At 36.7% G+C, this 27,149-nt stretch overlaps 1 protein-coding gene across 12 annotated transcripts in view; it reads right to left on the bottom strand.

Annotated features, from left to right (window-relative positions):
* TBC1D32 (TBC1 domain family member 32) overlaps positions 1 to 27,149 on the bottom strand; it is a 207,197-nt gene that overhangs the window by 135,428 nt on the left and 44,620 nt on the right. For all 12 annotated transcript variants that reach the window (XR_015132336.1, XR_015132337.1, XR_015132338.1 and 9 more), the window contains 7 exons: positions 23,092 to 23,182; positions 19,345 to 19,485; positions 18,748 to 18,840; positions 17,656 to 17,798; positions 11,856 to 11,983; positions 7,678 to 7,879; positions 4,687 to 4,769 (listed from right to left, as the gene is read on the bottom strand). Coding sequence is in view for 9 of the 12 variants with exons in the window: in XM_086316349.1 (XP_086172475.1) it covers positions 4,687 to 4,769; positions 7,678 to 7,879; positions 11,856 to 11,983; positions 17,656 to 17,798; positions 18,748 to 18,840; positions 19,345 to 19,485; positions 23,092 to 23,182 (881 nt within the window). In the remaining 3 variants the exon portion in view is untranslated. The remainder of the gene's footprint in view (positions 1 to 4,686; positions 4,770 to 7,677; positions 7,880 to 11,855; positions 11,984 to 17,655; positions 17,799 to 18,747; positions 18,841 to 19,344; positions 19,486 to 23,091; positions 23,183 to 27,149) is intronic.

Raw genomic sequence — 27,149 nt, 5'->3', positions numbered from 1 at the left:
TCTGACTATGTTCTTGTCTACAGTCACCCTACAGATGGCCCCTAAGTAGTCTGTGAAAGTGAAAAGTGAAAGTGTTACTCCCTCAGCCTGTCCAATATTTCAAGACCCCGAAGACTGTAGCCTGCCAAGCTTCTCTGTTCATGAGATTTTCCAGGCAAGAATACTGGAGTGGGTTGCCATTCCCTTCTCCAGGGGATCTTCCCAATCCAGGGATCGAACCTGTGACTCTGCACTGCAGGCAGATTCTTTACCATCTGAGCCACTAGGTAAGTCCCATATAGTCTGAAGTCATTGCAATCACTGATATCAAACTAGCCTTGAGAAATCTTATTTGGGGCTGCATTTCAACGTCCAGATTTAGAGATATCACCTATGATGACTACACAGTAGCTTCTACCTTCCCTATAGTACTGTAAGCACCAATAAATGAAACGATGGAGAGGAAATCTCCAACATACACTGTGAGGAAATAAGGTCAAACTACCGCACATTAGTCTGTCACAGGCTCAAAAATACAGATTTTAGCAGCTCTTCATTTTACCTTTTTCAGTAAGACTGAGTAAATGTTATGGTCCATGTCATTATTTAGAAACTAGTGCCTGGTGGCAGAAGAAGTGTTATTCATTCCTTTACCCATTCAACCAAGCTATCAAGCACCTGCTACATGTCAGAGAAAGGCTAGACTAGTTAACCGACCAAAATGGTTCTACACGCAAGTGTTACCAAACTACAAAGGAAAAATAATGCCCACACATACCAATGTTTCAAATAATACAAAAGATACTCAACTCCATGAGGTATTTTGATGACAAAAATGAAAACAGTTCTATTATATCAAAAACCATTAAACCTTTGTTTCTAAGAGTAATATCAGATGTTGAAGGAAACTCCTTTTCCTCTAGCATCAAGTTAACACGTGGAGGACATTCCCCAGTTTAATACTGCTTGCCGCACTTCACCTAATCACTCACTCTTCCCCTTGAAGAAGGGACTCAGGAAACTTGGAGGAGGACTAAGAATGCTAAGCTAGGCGATGCCTCTCCCCAAATCCAGCACTTCTTTGCAACCCAGGTACCTGTAGGAAGCACACAGTCTGCTCTGTTCTACTATGCAGTTATGGTTGATGTTTGTAAGCTCTGCTTCTGAGGGTGAGGAAAGTCTGACAGTTGATTGGGACAGAAACGTTCAGTTCAGTCACTCAGTCGTGTCCAACTCTTTGTGACCCCATGGACTGCAGCACTCCAGGCCTCCCTGTCCATCACTAACTCCCAGAGTTTACTCAAACTCACGTCCATTGAGTCGGTGATGCCATCCAACCATCTCATCCTCCGTCATCACCTTCTCCTCCCACCTTCAATCTTTCCCAGCATCAGGGTCTTTTCCAATGAGTCCATTCTCCACATCAGGTGGCTAAAGTTTAAGAGTTTTAGCTTCAGCATCAGTCCTTCCGATGAATATTCAGGATTGATTTCCTTCAGGTTTGGCTGGTTAGATCTCCTTGCAGTCCAAGGGACTCTTAGTCTTCTCCAACACCACATTTCAAAAGCACCGATTCTTTGGCACTCAGCTTCCTTTATAGTCAAACTCTTATATCCATACATGACTACTGGAAAAACCATAGCTTTGACTAGATGGACCTCTGTTGGCAAAGTAATGTCTCTGCTTTTTAAGATGCTGTCTAGGTTGGTCATGGCTCTTCTCCCATGGAGCAAGTGTCTTTTAATTTCATGGCTGCAGTCACCATCTGCAGTGATTTTGGAGCCCAAGAAAATAAAGTCTGTCACTGTTTCCATTGTTTCTCCATCTATATGTCATGAAGTGATGGGACTGGATGCCATGATATTCAATTTTTCGAATGCTGAGTTTTAAATCAGCTTTTTCACTCTCCTCTTTCACTTTCATCAAGAGACTTTTCAGTCCCTCTTCACTTTCTGCCATAAGGGTGGTGTCATCTGCATATCTGAGGTTATTGATATTTCTCCTGGAAATCTTCATTCCAGCTTGTGATTCAACCAGCTTGGAAGTTCACATGATGTACTCTGCATATAAGGTAAATAAGCACGGTGACAATATACAGCCTTGATGTACTCCTTTCCCAACTTGGAAACAATTTGTTGTTCCATGTCCTGTTCTAACTGTTGCTTCTTGACCTGCATACAGGTTTCTTAGGAGGCATGTAAGGTGGTCTAGTATTCCTACCTCTTGAAGAAGTTTTCAGTTTGCTGTGATCCACACAGTCAAAGTCTTTGGAGTAGTCAATAAAGCAGATGTTTTTCTGGAACTTTCTTGCTTTTTTTCAATGTTCCAACAGATGTTGGCAATTTGATCTCTCCTTCCTCTGCCTTTTCTAAATCCAGCTTGAACACATGGAAGTTCTCTGTTCATGTACTGTTGTAGCCAGGCTTGGAGAATTTTGAGCATTTGCTGTTGTGTGAGATAAGTGCAATTGTGTAGTATTTTGAACATTCTTTGGCGTTGCCCGTCTTTGGGATTGGAATGAAAACTGACCTTTTCCAGTCCTGTGGCCACTGCTGAGTTTTCCAAATTTGCTGGCATATTGAGTGCAGCACTTTCACAGCATCATCTTTTAGGATTTGAAATAGCTCATCTGGAATTCCATTACCTCCACTAGCTTTGCTTAGAGTGATGCTTCCTAAGACCCACTTGATTTCGCATTCCAGTATGTCTGGCTCTAGGTGAGTGATCACACCACTGTGGTTATCTGGGTCAGGAAGACCTTTTTTGTATAGTTCTTCTGTGTATTCTTGCCACCTTTCCTTAATATCTTCTGGTAAATGCATGGATTATGGTGGCTCAGACTGTAAAGAATCTGTTTGCCATGCAGGAGACCTGGTTTGTTCCCAGGGTCAGGAAGATTCCCTGGAGTAAGGAATGGCTACCCACTCCAGTATCCTTGCCTGGAAAATTCTATGCACAGAGAAGCATGGTGGGCTACAGTCTATGGACCACAAAGAGTCAGACATGACTGAGAGACTCACAACACTTTCATGCTCCCTTTTACTTACAGCCCACTGACCACACTGTGTCTTCCACCAGAAATAATGTTCTACCCTTTCTAGACAATTAATATCCATGTATTCACTTTAACTTACTTTAATTATGACTTCTTCTGGAAATATTTCCCCAAGTTAGCCTGTACAAACCCTCTATGATTTGTATCATAAATTTAGCATACTATATTGCCATATTGTATTTACTTATTTGTATTTTATACTATATAGTAAGTTCTCTAAGGTATGTAGGCATCCATAGAACTCGGCAAAGCACTCAGTCCAATAAATACCTAAATACATGAGTAGAAAATGAATGCATGAATGAAGACAATAAATCATAAATCAAAGAAAACAGACATAAAAATTACCAGAAAAATTAATTGCAGCGACATTTTTACTCACCCCTTCATGCAAGAAAAAATAGTTGATTTAGGTTTCACAACTATATAAAAAAAAAATTATAGCTGACATTTAGAAAATTAACTATTTGTTAAGCATTATACCATTAAAGCAATGAAAAAGATTTTGTTTGTTTGACTGGCTTTTTTTTAGTTAAACAATACCTATCTAAAGATAATTTTTTTTTCAATTTCTCTAGACTACCACTTAAAACTCTAATTATCTTTTCAGATTATGCCAATACTCAATTAGAAAGAGACTCCATGAATATATGATCTTAATTTAAAAAAATATATATGTATATATAGTTCCCATTAATCTGACTCCATATCCTATTGATAACTGTGGAAAAACATATGAAAACATCTAAATTAAAAAATTAGTATAGAGACTTCCCTGGTGGTCCTGTGGTTGAGAATCCACCTGCCAATGCAAGGGTTCTATCCCTGCTCTGGCAAGATCCCACATGCAGCGGGGCAACTAAGGACATGGGCCACAGTTACTGAGCCCCTGTGCCCTAGAGCCAGTGCTCCACAACAGGAGAAGTCACCAGAAAGGGAAGCCTGTGCACTGCAACTAGAGAGCAGCTCCTGGTCACGGCAACCAGCCTTTGTGCACGGCAACAAAAACCCAGCACAGCCAAAAATAAACAAATAAAAATTTAAAAAAATAAGTATGCTAAGCTAAGTCGCTTCAGTCGTGTCAGACTCTGTGTGACCCCACAGACGGCAGCCCACCAGGCTCCGCCATCCCTGGGATTCTCCAGGCAAGAACACTGGAGTGGGTTGCCATTTCCTCCTCCAATGCATGAAAGTGTAAAGTGAAAGTGAAGTCGCTCAGTCGTGTCCGACTCTTAGCAACCCCATGGACTGCAGCCTACCAGGCTCCTCTGTCCATAAATAATGATTTAAAGAATTCTCCAATACCAAAATCTAATTAAAAGGTACTCCCACACATGTTGAAGTTATAGTAAACAGACTTCATTGGCCATTTGAAAAGTTCTACTGAATTTCCAATTTTAGTATTTGGTAATTTTCCAAGTTTTCTGAAAGTATTACATCACATTTCCTAACTCCAAATGTAAATACAGGCTGAAATATAATAAATACTGCTATTTTTTTCCTCTTATAAAAAATACAAGTATATATAATCTCTAAAGTTTCCCCTAGATGAACTTTTCTTTCTTTTTTGCCACAGTATCTATACATTTCTCATTTTAAAACTATTTCAGCAAATGTGAAAAAAGAGATGAGCTTAAGTCAATCATACTTACATGTTCTGGGATTCCTGGCTAACCAAAGAAACAGAATCAGAACCCTCTACTGGAGTAGGAATTCTTTCTGATAGCAGACTTGTCTAAAATATAAGAAATATACATTTTTCTTATTTATAGCATTACTCATAAGCTGTCATGCTACATCTTTATATTTGACTCTTACTGTAATTAAAGATTAAATTACTTGCAAATTTTAAATTATGTGATTCTTAAATATCATGCAAAGTAATTCATAAATAAGGCACATAGATAATGTAGGAAGAAGATACTGATATATACTACATTTGAATATTGCTCCATTATGATCGCCAGTGTCCATACAAAAACCCAGCTATCTGTAAAAATTGCTCAGAAATAACTTTCAAAGAGTAAATCTATATAGAGACAGTCTATTTTAAGTCCCTTTTACCTGAAGTAATGAAAGCAAGGCCAAGGCTAACAGAGTTTTACCAAGACAGTGCACTGGTCATAGCAAACGATGCTTCCAACCACACAAGAGAGGACTCTACACATGAACATCATCAGAGTCAATACCGAAATTAGACTGATTGATTATATTCTTTGCAGCTGAAGACAGAAAAGCTCTAAACAGTCAGCAAAAACAAGACTGGGAGCTTACTGTGGCTTAGACCATGAACTCCTTATCGCCAAACCCAGACTTATGTTGAAGAAAGAAGGGAAAACCATAGACCATTCAGGTATGACCTAAATCAAATCCCTTATGATTATACAGTAGAATTGACTTAAGGGATTAGATCTGACAGACTGCCTAAAGAACTATGGAATAAGGTTCATTAACACTGTACAGGAAGCAGTGATCAAAACCATATCCAAGAAAAAGAAGTGCAAAAAAAAAAAAAAAGGCAAATGGTTGTCTGAGGAGGCCTTACAAACAGCTGAGAAAAGAAGAGGAGCGAAAGGCAAAGGAGAAAAGGAAAGATTTATCCATCTGAATGCAGAGTTACAAAGAAGAGCAAGGAGAAATAAGAAAGCCTTCCCAAGTGGTCAATGCAAAGAAAGAGGGAAAAATAGAATGGGAAAGACTAGAGATCTCTTCAAGAAAATTAGAGATACCAAGGGAACATTTCATGCAAAGATAGGCACAATAAAGGTCAGAAATGGTATGGACATGACAGAAGCAGAAGATATTAAGAGGTGGCAAGAATACACAGAAGAACGATAAAAAAAAGATCTTTATGACCCACATAACCACAATGGTGTGAGTACTCATTTACAGCCAGACATCCTGGTGTCCAAAGTCAAGTGGGCCTTAGGAAGCATCACTACAAACAAAGCTACTGGAGGTAATGGAATTTCAGCTGAGCTATTTCAAATCTTAAAAGATGATGCTGTGAGGTGCTGCACTCAATATGCCAGCAAATTTGGAAAACTCAGCAGTGCCCACAGGACTGGAAAAGGTCAGTTTTCATTTCAATCCCAAAGAAAGGCAATGCCAAAGAATGCTCAAACTACCACACAGTGCACTCATCTCAACTCTAGCAAGTAATGCTCAAAATTCTCCAAGCGAGGCTTCAACAATACGTGAACCATGAACTTCCAGATGTTCAAGCTGGATTTAGAAAAGGCAGAGGAACCAGAGATCAAATTGTCAATGTCTGTTGGATCAAAGAAAAAGCATGAGAGTTCCAGAATAACATCTACTTCTGCTTCATTGACTATACTAAAGCCTTTGACTGTGTGAATCAGGACAAACTGTGGAAAATTCCTCGAGAGATGGGAATACCCAACCACCTTATCTGCCTCCTGTGAAACCTGTATGCAGGTCAAGAAGCAACAGTTAGAACTGGATATGGAACAATGGACTGTTTCCAAATTCAGAAAGGTTAAGGCTGTATCCTGTCACCCTGTTTATTTAACTTATATGCAAAATACATCATGAGAAATGCCGGGCTGGATGAAGCACAAGCTGGAATAAAAATTGCTGGGAGAAATACCAATAATGTCAAATATGCAGATAACACCACTCTTATGGAAGAAAGTGAAGAGGAACTAAAAAGCCTCTTGATGAAAGTGAAAGAGGGGGTGAAAACAGCTGGCTTAAAGCTCAACATTCGAAAAACGAAGATAACGGCATCCGATCCCATCACTTCATAACAAATAGATTGTAAACAAGGGAAACAGTGACAGACTTTTATTTTGGGGGGGGCCTCCAAAATTAGGTGTAGATGGTGACTGCAGCTATGAAATAAAAAATGCTTATTCCTTGGAAGAAAAGCTATGACAAACCCAGACAGCATATTAAAAAGCAGAGACATTACTTTACCAACAAAGGTCCGACTAGTCAAAGCTATGGTTTTTCCAGTAGGCAAGAACGGATGTGAGATTGGACCATAAAGAAAGTTGAGCACCAAAGAATCGATGCTTTTGAGCTATGGTGTTGGAGAAGACTCTTGAAAGTCCTTTGGACAGCAAAGAGATCAAACCAGCCAATCTGAAAGGAAATCAATCCTGAATATTCATTGGAAGGACAGATGCTGAAGCTGAAGCTCCAATACTTTGGCCACTTGATACTTCTAATGAGAAGAGATGAATCATTAGAAAAGACACTGATGCTGGGAAAGATTGAAGGTGGGAGGAGAAGGCGATGACAGAGGATGAGATGGTTGGATGACATCACCGACTCAATGGACATGACTTGAACAAACTCCAGAGATGGTGAAGGTCAGGGAAGCCTGGCATGCTATAGTCTATGAGGTCTCAAAGAGTCGGACACAACTGAGCAACTGAACAACAACAACAATAACCAGAAGAAAAGACTGTAGCACCCAGTTAAGTTGTAGAGCTCTATCCTACAGGGATAGGATGTACTGAAGTCATCTTTTGACAAGTTAGAAATCATTATGTGCTTTGGAGTACTGTGATGCTAAAGAAGTCCAGTAAAATATTTTAACTGTAGTATAATATTATAACACTAAACATATCTGAAATAAAGATTTTCAGGGAAGAAAAAAGATTGAAAATACTTACCTTCTTCCAAGCCTTTGCTATAGATTCATGCAAACTATAAGGAATTAACACCTGCAAGCCTTCACATGTACCATATATTTGACGACACACAGAAGTAAAAGCTCCTTTAACCACAGGAAACATTTCTGATCCAGAAAAAATAGAAATATCTTCATCAAGAAGTTTTTTCGAAAACTGGGCAATTAGATGAGCACCTGTAGGACTAAAAGATGATACCAAAACAATGTACTTCAAGTGACCTAATTTGATTGAATTGCTTTCTCTGCACAGGTATGTCACTAACTTGACTGTTTGGTAGTAAAGCTCACTTATTTCCATTTGTTTTACTTCTTCTTAAATTCTACTTTTTAACTTTAACATTTAGTATATAAAACATATTCATGATTCTAAAGTCAAATCTAAGTACAACCAAGGAATAATCCCAGATATCTTTTATCTATGCCTCTTAACCCAAATATTTTTTTTCCTTTCCTCTAAACTATTGCTTTTCTCTCCTTTAAAGCTATTACTACTCTTGTATCATTTCCTTTTGAAAATAAGGTGGGATGATTTGGGAGAATGGCAATGAAACATGTATAATATCATATATGAAACGAATCACGGGTCCAAGTTCGATGCATGATACTGGATGCTTGGGGCTGGTGCACTGGGATGACCCAGAGGGATGGTACGGGGAGGGAGAAGGGAGGGGGGTTAGGGATGGGGAACACGTGTACACCTGTGGCAGATTCATGTTGATGTATGGCAAAACTAATATAATATTGTAAAGTAATTAACCTCCAATTAAAATAAATAGATTTACATTAAAAAATAAAATAAATAAAAAATAAAACAAGTATAATTTTATTTATTCATATTCCCTTCTACTATACAAAGGGTAACATTCTATAAACTTTCTTCTGTTTTGTTTTTTCACTTTATATATCCTGATGACAACTCTATAGCCGTACATAAAAAAAATTTTTCATCCCCTTTTCACTACTGCTAAGCACTCCTTTGTATAAATATAATTCAATCTATTAGTCTCTTGTGATTGAACACCTGGGATGTTTCTAATCTTTCCCTAATAAAGTTAGAAACTCTAAACCACTGCACAATGAGGATTCAGAAGAAATTCTAACATTTTATGTCTTTTCTGTTCAACTTCAATGTGAGGGAGACACCTAAAAAGAGAAACCTAGAAATCATAATGATAATAATGGGAGAAAATTAACTACATACAATTAAATGATGTCTATATAAAAGAAAAAAAATAGGGAAGTGATGAACAATAAAAAGAACTTCAGAACTCATGGCAAGGAGTTAGTCTTCCTAATTTTAAAAGAATTATTATATATGGATAATGGATAAGAATATTTCCATATTATATATGGATAATTATTATATGTGGATATATGGATAAGAAAAAGGCTTATTATATATGGATATATGGATACGAAAAAGGCTTTCCAGATATATGGCTGGAAAAAGGCTTCCAGGTTAAATATGTCAGATTGAACACATTACATTCACATCTACTCCCTTCTGAAATATTAAAATGCAACGGTAAACAAAATTTTCAGAATGCTCTTGTAGCCATCAAGGACAAGGAGCAAAAAAAAAAAGGGTATGATAAGTAACAAGTTGAGGAATGTGGGAAAAAATGAGTAATTTAGGATCCAGAAAAATTGAATAATCAAAAATAAAACAATTAGAAACAAGAATTACACTTTTATTAATACTGAATCAAAGTTATAGAAATCCAAGCCTCACTGTTTCCATCCATGTAACAGAGATAACCATAGAGGCCTCTTCCTTAGTCACTGTGAGGATTAAATGGTTACCACCCCCCACCAACCTCACCCAAAGACTTTGATCCTATGAGCAAGACAATATGTTCCCAGATGTAAACATATTAAAACACATGATAGAAAAAAATAACAACAGATGGCAGGAAAAGTTTGGCACACACACAAAAAAGGAAGAACAAAGCCAAAATAGAAAACAGTAACAAAGATAGTAAACATGAATCCAATCATATCATACTCTAAATGACAAGGATCAATTAAAAGAAAGACTATCAGAGTAGATAAAAAAAAACAAGATCCAGTTATGTGCTATCTATAGAAGCCTATTAAATATAATGATAAAGACAGATTAAAAGTAAACAGATAAAGACATCATGCTGATGATCAAGAGAAAGCTATACTAGCTATATTAATTTCAGACATCACAGCAAGGAAAATTACCCAAAAGGCATATTATGTAATAAAGGGGGTCAATTTTGCAAAGAGATGTAACAATCCTTAATGTGTCCCTGACAGTGTCAAAATGCATGAAGGAAAAATTGACAGAACTGCAAGAAGAAAAAGATGAATTCACTGATGCACCCTGAAATTTCAGCACTTCTCTGTCAGTAATTGATAGATCCAGCACGAGGACATAGCTGAACTGAACACCACAAACTACCAACAGCATACAATTGGTACCTACAGAATACTTCCAGTAGCAGAATATACACTTTTCTCAAGCTCATATAAAACATTCACTGAGCGATCACATTCTGGGCCATAAAACACATTTTAACAAATTAAAAATATCAATCATACAAAATATGCTATCAGAACCATAAATAACTCATAGGTCAAAGAAGTCTCCAGAGAAGTCTAAAACTATCTTGAACTAATGAAAATGAAAACACAACTCATTTGTTGGATGCAGCAAAAGCAGTGCTTAGAGGGGGAAGTTTACAGCACTGAATGCATATAATAGAAAGATGATCTAAAATTCAATAATCTAAATTTTCACCATAGAAAATGAAATTAAATCCAAAACAAAGCAGAAAATAAAGATTAGAACAGAAATCAATGAAATTAAAACAGGAAATGAGTGGGGGGTGGAAAGCTAGTCTTTTAAAAGATCAGTAAAAGTGAAAAGACTTAATGAGGTTAGAGAGGAAAAAAGACACAAATTAATAATATGAGAGGCTATCTCTACTAATTCCATTGATTTTAAACAGGTAATAAAGGAATACTGTAAAATATATATATATATCAATAAAAAGTCTATGCCCACACATTAGAAAACTTACATAAGTGGACCAGTTCCTTGAAAGACACAACCTGCCAAAACACAAACGATCTGAATAAACCTACCTATTAAAGAAATAGAATAAATAATAAACTTCCTAAATAGAAAACACTTTGCCCAAATAGGTACACTGGTGAACTCTATCAAACATTCAACAAATTATGCCAAATCTCTTTCAAAATCTAAAAGTAGACTATTTCCTAAATTATGAGATCAGTGTTACAGTAAGACCAGACAAGAATCACGAAAACCACAGACTAGTCTCTCTCATAAACACAGACAAAAATCCTTAAATATTAGTAAATCAAATCTAACAATGTATAAAAAGAAATATTCTCGGTATGCAAGGTGGTTCAATATTTAAAAAAATCAATTAATGTAATCTACAACAGCAATAGAATAAAAGGACTCTCATTGTGGTGTTATTTGTGGAGGCAAAATCATAGACACAACCTAATATCCAATAATGTAGAGAAATCTGAATAAATTATGGTAAAGTCATACAAAAATGTATCATAGAGCTATTAAAAAATGTTTCGTTCTATATTCACCTAGGAAGAGGTTATGGTTACACACAAAAAACCAAGTAATGTATATACCATTTTTGAAAAGAAATAATTCTATGACTATGAACATATATATTTGATGCATCATTACAGGTGCAGAGAAAGTCTACAAGCATAAACATAATGTTATCACTGGCTGACCCAGGTGATAGAACTGAATAAGGGTTAGAGAAGGAAGATGGGGAAGTAGTTAGCTTTCCTTTCTACGGTTTAACTTAAAGTCAGTCATTTGTGGCTTTAGAAGTTCCAAGAGTACAGTCCAAGGGAGTAAAAAAGATCCTATGTAGAGTGAACCATTCTAGTTTTCTTTTGAAGTTACAGACATCAAGACCTACTCTGCCTGTAGAATTCATAATCCTGGTTATTCCTTCAAATTTCTGATGATCTAATATGTTAGTAGTTGATCAAGAAACCTAACTAGATAACTATCTAGAATAATTATCCCAATTTTCATTAATATATGACAAGATTTTTGCAAACTTTAAATCAGATTTGCAAAAACACACTAAAAAATTCCACAAATTATTCAAAACAGAAACATACCTTTTTTCTTCAGAAGAGTTCATATTTTCTCCATAAAGTAGTAGGGTAAGTCCTTCTTCCACAGATGCAATTCTTGCCAAAATATGAGCTATATGAATTAAAGCTGTTTCAGAGCAATTTGGAGCAGCCTGTATGTTAAAGATATCATATAATTTTATGACATGCTAACATATCACAGACTAACATTCAAGGATGGTACTGTAATCTAATAAAGTTATATTATTACAACAAAAAAAGAAAGTTAATGATTGTTAGGCTGTGAAATATGTCTGAATTAAATGCATCATTAGATTATATTCTCGTACTAGCACAGTTGATAAGGCAAAAACATACATAGTTTTTACCCAAAGCTATTACTGTTTATTAAGACAGCTGAAACAATTGTTGCTATTATAATTTTATATGCATATAATTCTAGATGACAAATGCAGTAGCTCTTCTTCTTTGCCCTTTACTTTTCACTCACTGGGCTATATCTGATCTAATTTCATTGTACATGCTATCTAACATACTTTCTAAGGGACATCATCTTTTCCTATAACTGACTGGGTCATGAGTTATAGGTGTGACTGCTGCTGCTACTGCTGCTAAGTCACTTCAGTCATGTCTGACTCTGTGCGACCCCATAGACGGCAGCCCACCAGGCTCCCCCGTCCCTGGGATTCTCCAGGCAAGAACACTGGAGTGGGTTGCCATTTCCTTCTCCAATGTGTGAAAGTGAAAAGTGAAAGTGAAGTCGCTCAGTCGTGCCCAACTCTTAGCGACCCCATGGACTGCAGCCTACCAGGCTCCTCAGTCCATGGGATTCTCCAGGCAAGAGTACTGGAGTGGGTTGCCATTGTCTTCTCCATAGGTGTGACTAAGGACTATCAATTCATGAGTTGGCCAATAGCTAATGATGTCAACTAATGAGAAAACCTAAGTGGAACTGATCATATTTCCCCATTTTTTATTGTTAAAAGTAGTAAAACTAGTTTTACCAGTATATAGAAAATTAGTACATAGGAAATACTAAAAACTAGAGAGTTGTGTCAATGCTAGAGACTACCTACAAGTCTAAGTCTACTAAAGTTTCCATTCTTTCTGGGACCTACTTATGCACCTGTACCTACATGGATGCAATGCACCTATTCTCCTCGATAATTTTGAATATATCTATACAGTGACTGCAGCCATGAAATTAAAAGACGCTTGCTCCTTCAAAAGAAAGCTATGACAAACCTAGACAGAGTATTAATAAGCAGAGCTATCACTTTGCCAACAAAGGTCCATATAGTCAAAGCTATGATTTTCCAGTAGTCATGTACAGATGAGAGAGTTGGATCACAGGCTGAGTGCCACAGAATTGATGCTTTTGAACTGTAGTCCTAGAGAAGACTCTTGAGAGTCCCTTGGACAGCAAAGGAGATCAAACCAGTCAATCCTAAAGGAAATCAACCCTGAATATTCATTTGAAGGACTGATCTGAAGCTGAAGCTCCAATAATTTGGCCACCTGATTGTGAAGAGCCTACTCACTGGAAAAGACACTGATGTTGGGAAAAAAACTGAAGGCAAAAGGAGAAAGGGGTGACAGAGGATGAGATGGTTGGATGGCATCACTGACTCAGTGGACATGAATTTGAGCAAACTCTGGGACAGCGAAGAGGACAGAGGAGCCTGGCATGCTGTAGCCACGGGGTTGCAAAGAGTTGGACATGACTTAGTGACTGAACAAAAAACACATTGCAACCAATACATTCTAATAAATTCAGTGGGTTAGTTTAACTAATGAGGGGTCAGGTATATTCACCTGAAGAATTCTTAACTAGATGATCTAATGTTTAATTTGTTACTTTCACACTAAATATCTTTCTTAAAAGAAATTCTCTACTTTCCTTCATTCATACACACATTTTTTAAACTTTCTTTTTCCTCATTTTCAATAGTTTATTTGTTTGATATTCTGTCTTTCCTATTAGAGTGGGTTCCTTAAGAAACAATGACTACGTGTTAGTCACTTCTATATTTCAACTACCCAGCATAGAGCCAGTGATGCAGCATTGACTCAGTGGGTAGTGTTCAATGCCTTAAGTGAAATAATGAATGTCTATTATGTGCCAGACAGTTTTTTTTTTTAAATTCTCAAGAATCACTGCAACTTAGGTACAATTACAGAAGTACATAATGTGAGAATATAGACAAACACCTAAATCTGTCAGGGAGAATTGAGAGAAAATTTCAAGATACAATAAACTACAGTCTGAAGAACAAACAGACCAAGTTAGAGACTTTCCATGGCAAGGAATAAGTGTTTGTACATAGGGAAACACTATAACCTGACTTAGAAAATGCAAATGATCTCTTATACTGGAATATACAGGAAAGAAACAGGTACAATATAAGAAAACAGAAAACTCGATATAAATGTCTAGTTGAAAAGTCTGGTTTATCCAGCAAGCAACAAGTAGCCTTAGTGGCAAAATAGGAATAGGCTGGAAAAAGGAAAAACTGAACAAGAAAAAATGTGTATATTCCAAGCAAGAAATTATCAGGGCTTAAACAAAAATAATACCTACACTTGTGGCTCAGCAGTAAAGAATCCACCTGCAATACAGATTCTGGAGATGCACATTTGATCTCTGGGTTGGGAAAATCCCACGGAGGAGGAAATGGCAACCCACTCCTGTAATCTCGCTGGGAAAATCCTATGGACAGAGGAGTCTAGCCAGTGGGCAACAGTCCCTGGGGTCACAAAAGAGTCAGAACTGACTGAGCATGCATGCGCACACACAAACAAAAGCAAAAACAGTGGGGATTAAGAGAAATACCTGGATTTTAGACATATGCAGGGGGGAAAAAATCTCTAGGTCTTAAATATAAATTGAATGTAGAGAATGAAGGAGTTCCCATTTACAGAAAAGGGCAGAAAAAAAAATACTGTTTTGCATACACACCGAGGAAACCAGAATTGAAAGAGACACGTGTACCCCAATGTTCATCGCAGCACTGTTTATAATAGCCAGGACATGGAAGCAACCTAGATGTCCATCAGCAGATGAATGGATAAGACAGCTGTGGTACATATACACAATGGAGTATTACTCAGCCATTAAAAAGAATACATTTGAATCAGTTCTAATGAGGTGGATGAAACTGGAGCCTATTATACAGAGTGAAGTAAGCCAGAAAGAAAAACACCAATACAGTATACTAACACATATATATGGAATTTAAAAGATGGTAACGATAACCCTGTATGTGAGACAGCAAAAGAGACACAGATGTATAGAACAGTCTTTTGGACTCTGTGGGAGAGGGAGAGGATGGGTTGATTTGGGAGAATGGCATTGAAACATGTATAATATCATATAAGAAATGAATCACCAGTTCAGGTTCAATGCAGGATACAGGACGCTTGGGGCTGGTGCACTGGGATGACACAGAGGGATGGTATGGGGAGGGAGGTGGGAGAGGGGTTCAGGATGGGGAACATGTGTATACCCGTGGTGGATTCATGTTGATGTATGGCAAAACCAATACAATATTGTAAAGTAATTAACCTCCAATTAAAATAAATAAATTAAATAAATTTTTTAAAAAAGAAAATGCTGAGTTTGGCTCATGGAATAAATAACAAAAAAAGGTGTTCAGTAGGCACCTGAAGTTAGTAGGCAGCTAAAGAAGTCTGGAGCTGAAGTGATCTAATCATCCAAGAAAACCATACTAAGAGAAAGAAAAGTGAACCAGGTCCTGAATCACTGAAGACAGCAGGGACTTGGAAGGGAAACCACAGAGGTAACAAAGAATATTTAGAAAGGGACAGAAAAAACAGAAAGATTGTAGGAAAGCTAAGGAAACATAATTTCAGAAGTGATCTACTGTGTTAACGATCAAATCTGAAAAGCTACGTTTTAAAATTACAGGCAACTGCAATCAAAGCTCCATCAGTGACATGATGAAGGCAAGATTATAATACAATGAGGTGAGAAACAATGGGAAGAGAAGGAGCCAAGACAAGAATGGTAACCTGCCATAATTAAAAGCTTATTGTTAAAAAGATCAGATATAAGGTGGTAGTTAAAATTGTGCACTGGGTAATCAAGAGTTTCCCCCATCCCAACACATTTACAGGTAAAAGAAAGATGCCAAAATAAAACAGAAAGTTAAAGATAGATAGATGAAAGTTAAGAATCAATATGGGAAATAGATGGGGGAACAGTAGAAACACTGTCAGACTTTATTTTGGGGGGCTCCAAAATCACTGCAGATGGTGACTGCAGCCATGAAATTAAAAGCTTACTCCTTGGAAGGAAAGTTATGATCAACCTAGATAGCATATTGAAAAGCAGAGACATTACTTTGCCAACAAAGATCTGTCTACTCAAGGCTATGGTTTTTCCAGTAGTCATGTATGGATGTGAAAGTTGGACTGTGAAGAAAGCTGAGCACCAAAGAATTGATGCTTTTGAACTGTGGTGTTGGAGACTTTTGATAGTCCCTTGGACTGCAAGGAGGTCCAACCAGTCCATCCTAAAGGAGATCAAGTCCCGGGTGTTCATTGGAAGGACTGATGCTAAAGCTGAAACTCCAATACTTTGGCCACCTCATGCAAAGATCTGACTCACTGGAAAAGACCCTGATGCTGGGAGGGATTGGGGGCAGGAGAAGGAGGGGACGACAGAGGATGAGATGGCTGGATGGCATCACCGACTCCATGCATGTGAGTTTGAGTAAACTCTGGGAGTCGGTGATGGACAGGGAGGCCTGGCATGCTGCAATTCGTGGGGTCGCAAAGAGTCGGACATGACTGAGCGACTGAACTGAACTGAACTGAAGAAGCAATAGCTATGGTTCAAAATCCAGGAGTACATTTCTTAGCTCTGGTATGTGGTTTACATTTTGAAATTTATGTTATGGTTATGTTTAGATTTCAAAATTTATGTTATGGCATTCTGTAATATTAAATTGTATATTATGATCTATTTATTTCTTCTCTGGTCATCCTGTTTTCCTGAGGCTGACGAAGATCAAAATATTTTCATTATGACCACTTACTTTCCCAGAATTCCACACTGTGTACCACAGTCACATAAATGTTTAATGCTTTCTGAATAAGCAATAAATGATGAATATGTGAGTGGGTGAACAGTTGCCCATCCCACTGAGAGGTGGGCAAAGAGAGAAGAAATCAATGAAAACACTACAAAACACAGACACGGAAAATCAAAAACCTTTAGTCTATTGCTAAGGCTTTTAGTCATTTCCCAGAAATTTAGTCACAGGAGTGGAGAGATACATAACACAGACCGCACTAGTGGTAATGGTAGCAACTCTTCCACCTACTAAATGTCTGACATTAAGCAGTTTCTTTCAGCCTCGGGTGTGATGGATACAGTATATAATGTAAGGTAATATACTGCACAAACTGCAGAGATATACATATGTTCAGAACTGGGATGCTTATAAGTTTATCTAAAACAATACTTGTTCTTCATATTTAAAAAAAGCTGACTCCAGGAAAATATTTCCAAAGGCTATACAGTTGTCATTAAAACAAACAACAAAGTACTCATATGACTTAAAAGATTTATAAAACAAATATCTTAATAGATAACTTCAGTTCTTGCCTGACCAGAAAAAAAGATTAAGATGTTATATGGACTTTTCCCTGACACTGTCATAACTAAAATCAACTAACTGTATGAAGTAAGATTTAAGATACATTTATATGGAAAATGGTATAATACTTCAAATGATCAAATTTAGAAGTCCCATTGAATATTCATTAATACCCAAGTAAGAGACTCTTTATTACCAACCTTAGTTCCTTTCATTAAGTTATGAATAGGCTGAAGAAGAGCCTCAATCACAGTGTTGTTATATAAGCATTCAATTGCACATTCTTTCTGATCACAGAGTATACACAGAACTTCAGTTGCCATACTTGCAGGAGAATAATCCTCTGATAAAGAAGAAGTATTTTTTGAAAATTTAATAAGACATTACTTACATCTTTTGTTTCTGTGCTAGCTATTGCTTGTTTCAAAAAGCTCATCAAGGTTAATTAAAGAGTTTAAAAATCATACAATTCAATGCTCAGAGGATGATTTATTACCAAATTATGACCTGAAACTTGAGAATATTTGCTTAATGTATCTTCAAGTTAATGAAAGCAAATGACATTATAAACACCAAAAGACATCATTAGATCATTTGCTGTTTGACATTAAAGCTCTGCTTGATAGTGAGGATGTGGTTTGAAGCAAATTCACAACTTCTCCCCTCCTGGCAAACACCTTTCTGATTGCATTCACTTTTCTCCTTTTTCTTAAAAAAAGAAGAAAGTATATTCAGGTGTCAAGCCTGGGAGTAAACTAGAATCATTAAAAAATATAAAACACGGCCAAAAAGAAAGCAGAGGAGAAACTGTAATGGAAACTAGCATATTTCTTGTGTTAGTATAAAACCAATGAAATAAACGAACATTTTTAAGACTTTTAAAAATATATATATATTCAGCAAGACACAGATATAAATAAATATAATATAGAGAACAGTCCCAAAATTAATGTGGTATTTTTAGTTTCATAAATTAACATTTGCAGACATTTGCCTCCTAATATACTAAACAAAACAGTGTTTTACATGAAGAAATTAGGGAACCAAAAGTTAGTAATGTAAGGTTTTCCTGGTAATATACAACATAAAAACACTAAAGTTCTTAATTTATACTCTAATATTCCATACTCCATAAATTCACTAAGCAAATACTTGACAGGACCAATGTAATTTATTATGAATAATGCTTTCTTAATGAAATCTCTTTACCAAATGAGGTCTGTGAAAACATCCAGAAAATAGAATATTTTTCCATGGTTTCTGTTTCTCTATTTATAATAGAAGCAGATTACCTAAATGACCAGGTGATGTCATCTTTGGACAAGTTGGTGAATGATAGATAAGTTGGGTAAACAGAACCAGAAGATCTGTAAGGGATACCGAATCTTCAAAAAGGAAGAAAAAGAACATCATTTTCTAGCATATGTTTACAAGTTAGAAAATTTTAAACTAATCATCCATCCTCCTAATCTGAGTTTTCATAGAGACTATGGTACAATTAGGAAAAAAGGGTCTATAATACAAGATTATATCCAGAAGAATAAACTAGACATAGTTGTCTAAAGATCACAGCTAATTTTTAGCCGAATCAGAACAAGGACTGCTAGTTCTGAATCCAGACTTGAATCATCCAATATATCTAGGATTTTAAAAGGCAGAGAAAAAAAAATAAGGAAACATTAAAGACAGGGGAAATAGAATTATACAAGTAGGAAGAAGTACATACTGGGAGAAAAAAAAAATAACAACACTTTACATAAGCCTGTCAGCAGACTGAAAGGTATCTTGCTCAGTATCCTAGGAGAGACCAAGCCAAATCTCTAAACTAAAAACTCATAGCACAAATTTTATCATACCTGAATATATTCATATCTCCTAATTGCACTTACCTTTTCTAGTCTTTAACTTTACAGGAAATAGCTTTCGGCCTTGTGTATAGATCAGTAATCTTCCCAAAAGGCTCAGTGAGTGAATGAAATAAATGTATTGTAATTCTTGTCCTGAGTAGTAGAAAGTTTTCTGCTTAATCCCTTAAAAGAAAAACAATTACATTTGTTTTAATGCTATTATATTTCATAGTACCTGTTTTTATTTCTCTCTGAACATTAAACAAGGTTGCAGTCTATAATGGAGACACTTGGTATAAATTTCTTTAAAAATCCCTTACTGTTTCCCAAGATACTTTAATACACTTAAATCTGAAGAAAAGCATTCATTATAAAATTTATCAAACCTCAGAAAAGTATAATAGGCATACAGTGATCATTCTAAAACAAATACCATAAGATTGTTAGTTATCTGTCATTATAAAGAGACTGAATTAAGGAAGGAAGGAACTCAATATAAAACATTATTACTGCATAATTCTACCAATTAAAGGCCAGTAGCACAATCATATTTGTAACCATGTTTGCAGATGAAATTAGAATTGTTAAAATAAAGGCACCTTCTAACATATATCATTTATTCACTCATTCATCCATACATTCGAGATCTACTGAGTACCTGTTTTATGTAAGACCTTGAACTATTTGCTGGTGTCAAAAACCAAGAAGAGTGAAACCAGGCTTCCAGTGGCAAACAGCCTGATTGAACAGAGCACGGGGAGGATAAGTAGGAGAAACAAATGGCTAGCGGACAGCAGCAACATATCAGGACTTAGCTGCAGAAAGAGTATGGGCTTTATTATAGAGGCAACTGTGATGGTACTAAAGGGTTTCAAGCAGAAAAGTAATCAAATATGCTTGTGGAAAACTGACTGATGGCAACGTGGAAAGGTGAATGGAAGAAGGTCAAGGCTTAAAGTAACACTCATTAGGAAAATCACGAACAAAAGCATCCATTAGAAAAAAGAATGGAGAAGATGAGACAAAAAATAAAATGTTGAAGGAAATAAAATCAATGTGCCTTAGCTAGAATTACATGCATACCATGAAAAGATTTTTAAAAATTCTCAAGTTTCTGAGTACATAGTAAATTCTTCTTCTATTTAATTCTGAAGAAAAAATGTTTAGAAAGATAATAATGATTTCAGTCCTTGATATTTTAATATTGACGTTCCCAAGGATCTTCCAAATAGAATACTAAGTATGAGTGCATTGGTCTGGGACTCAGGAAAGGAATACAGACTTAAACATTTAAGGGTGATCATTTATATATAAAAATATGTAATACTTGAAACCATGAGAGTGAACAGGCTCCCTCAAGAGACAACAGATAGACTAAGCTGAAAAAAAACAAAGCAAAGAGCAAAACTTTTTTAAGTACAGACATAAAAAGAACCTTTCAAGTGACTAAGAAAAACATGTTAGATGAGAATGAAGAAATCTAAGAAAGAATGGTATAAGGAAGATGAAGGAAAGAGTCAAGAGAGGCAAATGCTGTGAAATGAGGGCAAGAAAGAAGAGAAAGTTAATGGGAAGACCAAGGAGCAGCAGAAATAAAAGTATCATTTCCATGGTTGAGAAGTGAATAGGAGATAAAGAAATGGGGCCTGGGTATATATTCAATAGTTAGAAGGCGTTTACTCTTAAGGAAAGCAAAGAGAAGTAAGGTACATATGAAATTGCTCAGTTTTTTATATGAAAAATATGAGCAGGTTTAGAGAATGCAAGGAAAGGTACCAACAGAAAGGAAGACAACAAATGAAGCAATGGTTCTTAAAAAAAAACAAAACAAAACAAAACACCAGATAGGAACAGAATCAAGAGCAGACAAGTAGTTCAATCTAGAACAGAAGGATTACCTCTTCATTCTAACTGTGAGAAAAGGAACATTGATAAGGGCACATAAATATGCATCTGCATGCATAAATGCAGAGGTGACCTAGAGTAGAAGAACTGTAGGCAGGAAACTCTGAAAGAGAAGAAGGCAAAAATTTTGAAAGAAATGTTGAAAGACTGCAATAAAGCACCCTGAAGTCTTCACTAGACAGGGAAAAAACCAAGGTAGTGAAGGGCTGGGAGAGGGGTAGGGAAAAAAAGCTAGATACAACATTTTAATATTAATTAGAAAAATTTATGAATTTACAGATTATATACACACACACACACAGGCTTCACTGGCAGCTCAGACATTAAAGAATATGCCTGCACCCTCCTCCCTTCTCCCTCCCCATACCATCCCTCTGGGTCGTCCCAGTGCACAAGCCCCAAGCATCCAGTATTGTGCATCGAACCTGGACTGGCAACTCGTTTCATATATGATATTATACATGTTTCAGTGCCATTATCCCAAATCTTCCCACCCTCTCCCTCTCCAACAGAGTCCATAAGACTGATCTATACATCAGTGTCTCTTTTGCTGTCTCATACCAGGAGACCTGGGTTTGATCCCTGGGTTGGTAATATCTCCTGGAGAAGGGAATGGCTACCCACTCCAGTATTCTTGCCTGGAGAATTCCATCGACAGAGGAGCCTGGTGCAATGGCACCCCACTCCAGTACTCTTGCCTGGAAAATCCCATGGACGGAGGAGCCTGGTAGGCTGCAGTCCATGGGGTTGCTAGGAGTTGCACACGACTGAGCAGCTTCACTTTCACTTTTCACTTTCATGCATTGGAGGAGGAAACGGCAACCCACTCCAGTGTTCTTGCCTGGAGAATCCCAGGGGGGGAGCCTGGTGGGTTGCCATCTCTGGGGTCGCACAGAGTCGGACACGACTGAAGTGACTTAGCAGCAGCAGGAGCCTGGTGGGCTACAGTCCATGCGGTCGCAAAGAGTCAGACATGACCGAGTGACTAACACTTTTACTCTCATATGCATATAAACTTATTTATCTTTGTCTTCTCTCAAAGTTCTGGCTTCTTTCTGTACTTTCTCCTTTACTACAAAACACTTATATTTTGAAACCTGTTAATAATTGGTCTTTGGTCATTTTTCTTGAGTAAAGAATTTATTCAGGGATAAATAAAATTATAAGATATCTTCATATTCTCAAAGAACTTAATATTTCCCTAAAGAAGTGACGTAGAATGATAAGATATCAAATTCACATACAAAGCTGTATGAAGTCAGCAAGAATAATAAAAATTCACCTAAGGCAAAGGCGCCTTCTTGAAAAACTCAAAGTTTACTCTTTCACAATAAGATTTGTATCAGTGTAGGGATTATGGATAGTGGCAGCAGGAGTAGGAATAACCAAAGTGTAGGCACTGGTATGCCTTCTAAGAGAGGTTTCACTTCTATCAATAACTAGATATGAGATTAGATAGATACATAAGGGCCAGACTATGAAACATTTAGAATATTTTAGTTCAGACTGAGGATAAGCAGAGAAGAATCATAAAATGGGGCAAAGTGTTCAATAATAAAACAGTATTCCATAGAAATTTTCCTCCCACTAAAATGCACCTGATACACTTTCATTCTTTCTTCCTCTAGTGTACTACTGCAGTGTAACTCACGAGGACATACACCGTGTTATGAGCTGAAAAACTGCAGACTGTATGAATCGCTATGATAACTTCAAATGTAGATCTGCTACAAAAGGTCATATTATGCTGTATCTTAAATCTGTGGAAAGTATCTTGTATTAGCAAAAGCAATCTAATTTATTATGATATTAAAAAATAAATTACAAAGCTATTTATTAATAAAATTTACCATTTTTTAAAATGTAACAAAATATAATACTTACCACAAGACTTTGAATGTCCCAAAACTTCATCACCTTTCATGGTTTCACACAACTCAAAGTACTGAACACACTGCTGAACTGCTGTAGTTATCTAATAAAATAACAGCTTATTAATCCTAAAATTTTAAGCACACAAGTCCATGTATTAAAGAAGTTAGTCAAGACTGTAAAATATGTTGGGAAAATATCTAAGAAAAATATTCATAAAATTTAGAATAGCACCTTTCCACTGAAGCTCAGTCTCTGCAGTTACATTTTAACTACGGCTTCATTCCAGGAAACATGGAAAATATTTGTAGACCAGTAAATATACTATTGTTATAATGTTAGTATTAAGACAAAAATGCAAATGTATTTTACATTTTATAGTGAAAGATGAAAAAATTCTGGTCATGACTTTAAAAATTCTCTTGTCAATATCCCCAATTTCCTTGCCTTAAGAGTCTTTTCTTCCTACTTAGCCAGTAAAACGTGACCTGTATCTAGCTTTCATTTCCATCTTAGATACCAGAATTGCTAAAAGCTGATAAAGAAAATTCTCAATACAAAGAACAGTCATAAAAAAATGATCTCCAATTTCTGTACCCAGCGATTCTCTGATAGTCTTGATTCTACCTCCTTTTCCCACTCTCCTCAAGCAAAGATTTCAAATCTTTTTCCTTTCCTCTATACCTACATACTTCCTGTAGATACCGTCTCATTCTGCTCTCAAATAGAGGTCACCCATGAGTTAAGGAGCAATAATTGCTAGATGTAGTAATAAAGAGGGTTTTGTTGATCTTCAAAAGATCAATTTCAAGGGACCTTGGGGAACAGAACTAACTATAAGGAAAGGGAATAGGAACTGAAAAATTAAAGGCAGATAGTGTAATTTTCATTTTCAAGAAGGTTGGCCATGAAAGAAAAAAAGGGTCAAACATAGGGGTGAGGTCTTAGGTCAAGAATGAATTCTTCAGGTTGAAAGGATATGGTCTTGCTTAAGTAGAAAGGAAGTTAAGAGTATATAGAAGAGAAAGGATAATTGATAGATTAGTGTCTAAGAGCAGGAGCAGCTAGGACCTAAGGGAAAGGAAAGGTTAAGCTTCAGATGGGAAAATGAAGGCGGCTGTGTGGACAGAGATGAGTTCATAATGATGGAATCAAGGAATTGATAGATTTCCTAGTCTCATTCATTCTTATGGCCTTATTTCATGTAGAAGAATTAGCATGGCAGAATTACCATCATTAAGAATGGCCCGCCTACAAGACTGGACCTTGACCATCATCTGGAAACTTGGATTTCAGGACTTTTCCTACCATTCTAAAAATGGTACCTCAACAAACAACGTGGTTTTTATGCTGAACGTCTGTGTTCCTTCTGGGTGTGTGGAATCCCTGGTATGTAGTAGGCAGAAGGTGCGAACACGATTAATCCCTGACTTGAAAATGGGCACTAAATCTCTAATAAATTTCTCTGGTAGACAACATGTCACATGAGCTGTCATAATTTGACACTGGAGAAATTAAGATGAGTCCTGTGTGACTCTGCTGGGAAAAAAGACTCTTAGAAGTTCATGCCTGGTATCTTCTCCAGTGTGCCTTATCCTTAAACCAGTTCTGTTTTGCATCTTTTTTTTTGGTAAGAAACCATAGCTGGGAGTACAACTACATGCTGAGTGCTAGAATTTCTCCCAGCAAATCATCAAATCTAGGGATAGGCTTTGGGAACCCCCTTCCATATCTATGTCTAAATCAACCTTTAGGATCTAGATTAATAAAATGAAATCTCCCCACCAGGAAATCTGGATCTCAAACTTGATACGACCAAATCTACCAAATCTAAAGTCATAACCTTTTCCAAAATCCTGTTTTCTTCCTACTGTGTTACTTATATCAATGAATGACAAATATTCAAATGAGTAAGTCCTGACCCAAAGTATGAGTCACTAAGTCATGTCTGACTCTTTGTGACCCCCATGGACTGTAGCTCACAAGGCTCCTCTATCCAGAGAATTCTCCAGGCAAGAATACTGGAGAGGGTAGCCATTTCCTTCTCCAGGGGAACTTCTTGACCCATGGATCGAACCTGAGTCTCCTGCTTGCAGGTGGATTCTTTACCACTGAGACACCAGGGAAACTCAAGTCCTTACCAAACCCCATTCAAAAAGTCAAGTCCTCTAAAACTTATATTCAAAATATAGTACTCCTAAGTCCATCCATTTATCCCAATTCACTGTCATAGCCTTAATTCATGTTTTTACCATCTTTTCCCTCTTAGGAGAGATGTATTGAAGTAAAAACTATTTCCACCTACACCTTCAGCCCATTTTCCAAATTTTCCAAAGCCCTAATATAATGTTACTTCAGTACATGAAAATCTATCAGTGTATTACTAAATCTCCAGAATAAAGGTCAATCACCTAAATTTAACAATAAGAACTTTCTAATGACCTAACATTAGTTTTATTCCTATTACCCTCCAGATGACCCTCTCCCAAGACACACACACATGCACAGAGAAATACATCTACCTGTGTAAAAAGTCAGTCACCAAAAGCCAATTCAACAGTTATCTGACTAGTCAAATAACCAATTCATTAAAAGCAAATCCACCAAAAATCTCACCTATCAGTGCACATCAATTAATTCTGAAACACATTCAAAGCTGAAATGTACAACAAACTCATTTTTATCTGCAAAAGGGAAAAGGCTGTAGATTCCCTTCAAGTAGGTCTTATTTATTCTTCATGAAATTATGAGACCTTATCCTGCCTCATACATGATGAAACAAGCTAAGGTCAACTGACACAGACCCAATCTAAAGTACCTAAAAATTTTTCAAAAAACATCATCCACTTAATACTAGTTTTAAGGGAACTGGTTTTCGGGAAATTTCTCTAATACTAACTCACACATCTCTTAGCAATCTATGTCCAGCCATATTAAGTACGCGCAGTTTCCAAGTGTACTATGTATTTTCCAATCCCTAAAGCCTTTAAAACATGCTATTCCATGGCCCTGAAATATTTTCCCACCACTACACTAACCATCTTCCCTCCTTTCCAGAATAACACCTATTCATTAATTTTAAAAATTCCCCACAATCCTTGGAAATGAGTTATGGTTCTAAGGATAAAAGCCAGAACAACCATACTTTTATATAACCATGGTTAACAGGTATCTAGAACAAATTTAAAATCTTGTAAATCATTGTATGTCAACAGATCTCAATGAACTTTACTTCTGAAAACCAACCAATCAGTAGCCCCTTTCTTCTAAAAGTCAGCCAACAACAGACATGCTCTGGGAAATTTACTGTTGGCTTGAACTCAGTTATCACCTCTAAAAGCCCATCAGACCAGTTCCAAGTTTTCCCCAAAATCCTGTATTAACATCTGCCTTGCCTAATTAAGTAAGCAACAAATACAGTTTGATGCATTGTTTCAGATACTGAACAGTGCTCTTAAACTTCAACATTTCTGGAGCTTCCATGGAGATTACCTTGAGGACTCTCAATTGGCATCATTTCCATGGGGTCGTCAAAGAAAAGCGTCTACTGGGGCCATAAATCCCAAGCTTTGATAATCCTTCAGATTTGCCACCACTCGGGTCTGTGTCAACGATGATCTAAGATTCATCTTGCTTTATTGAGTTCTCATTGCTAGATTTTATTATCCTTGGATTTATTATGAAACAGCTCTTTGTACAAAGAAGCCTTTTTGTTTTGGAGGAGCACCACTGGGTCATTAGTTCTATTATTGTTCTATTATTAACATGCCTATTCTTTTGTGATCATTTTGCTTTTGTCGTTATTTGCACAGACTCTGAACTCCTGTTTTGTTTTGGGTTAGCTTGCATCTACTGAATATATAAAAGAATGCTCAGAAGAAGGCATAGTCCAAGAAGTCTCTAATCCAGTCAATTCGATCCAAACCAGCCCTGAGATGAGTGGCTACCAGCAATAAACTCATTTAAAGGAAACTGGTCATATTGCCTTGGGACTTCTACAAAAATTTCATGGCTACACTCCCTGACTTGTCAATTCTTGAAAAAAAGGGAATCAATGATTATTCTGTCAC

This window comes from Bos grunniens, chromosome 9 (genome assembly GCF_055505025.1).
Source record: "Bos grunniens cultivar Pamir isolate PY7600 chromosome 9, Bosgru_T2T1.0, whole genome shotgun sequence".
Classification (NCBI taxonomy): Eukaryota; Metazoa; Chordata; class Mammalia; order Artiodactyla; family Bovidae; genus Bos; species Bos grunniens.
This window is presented reverse-complemented; position numbering and strand designations above follow the sequence as displayed.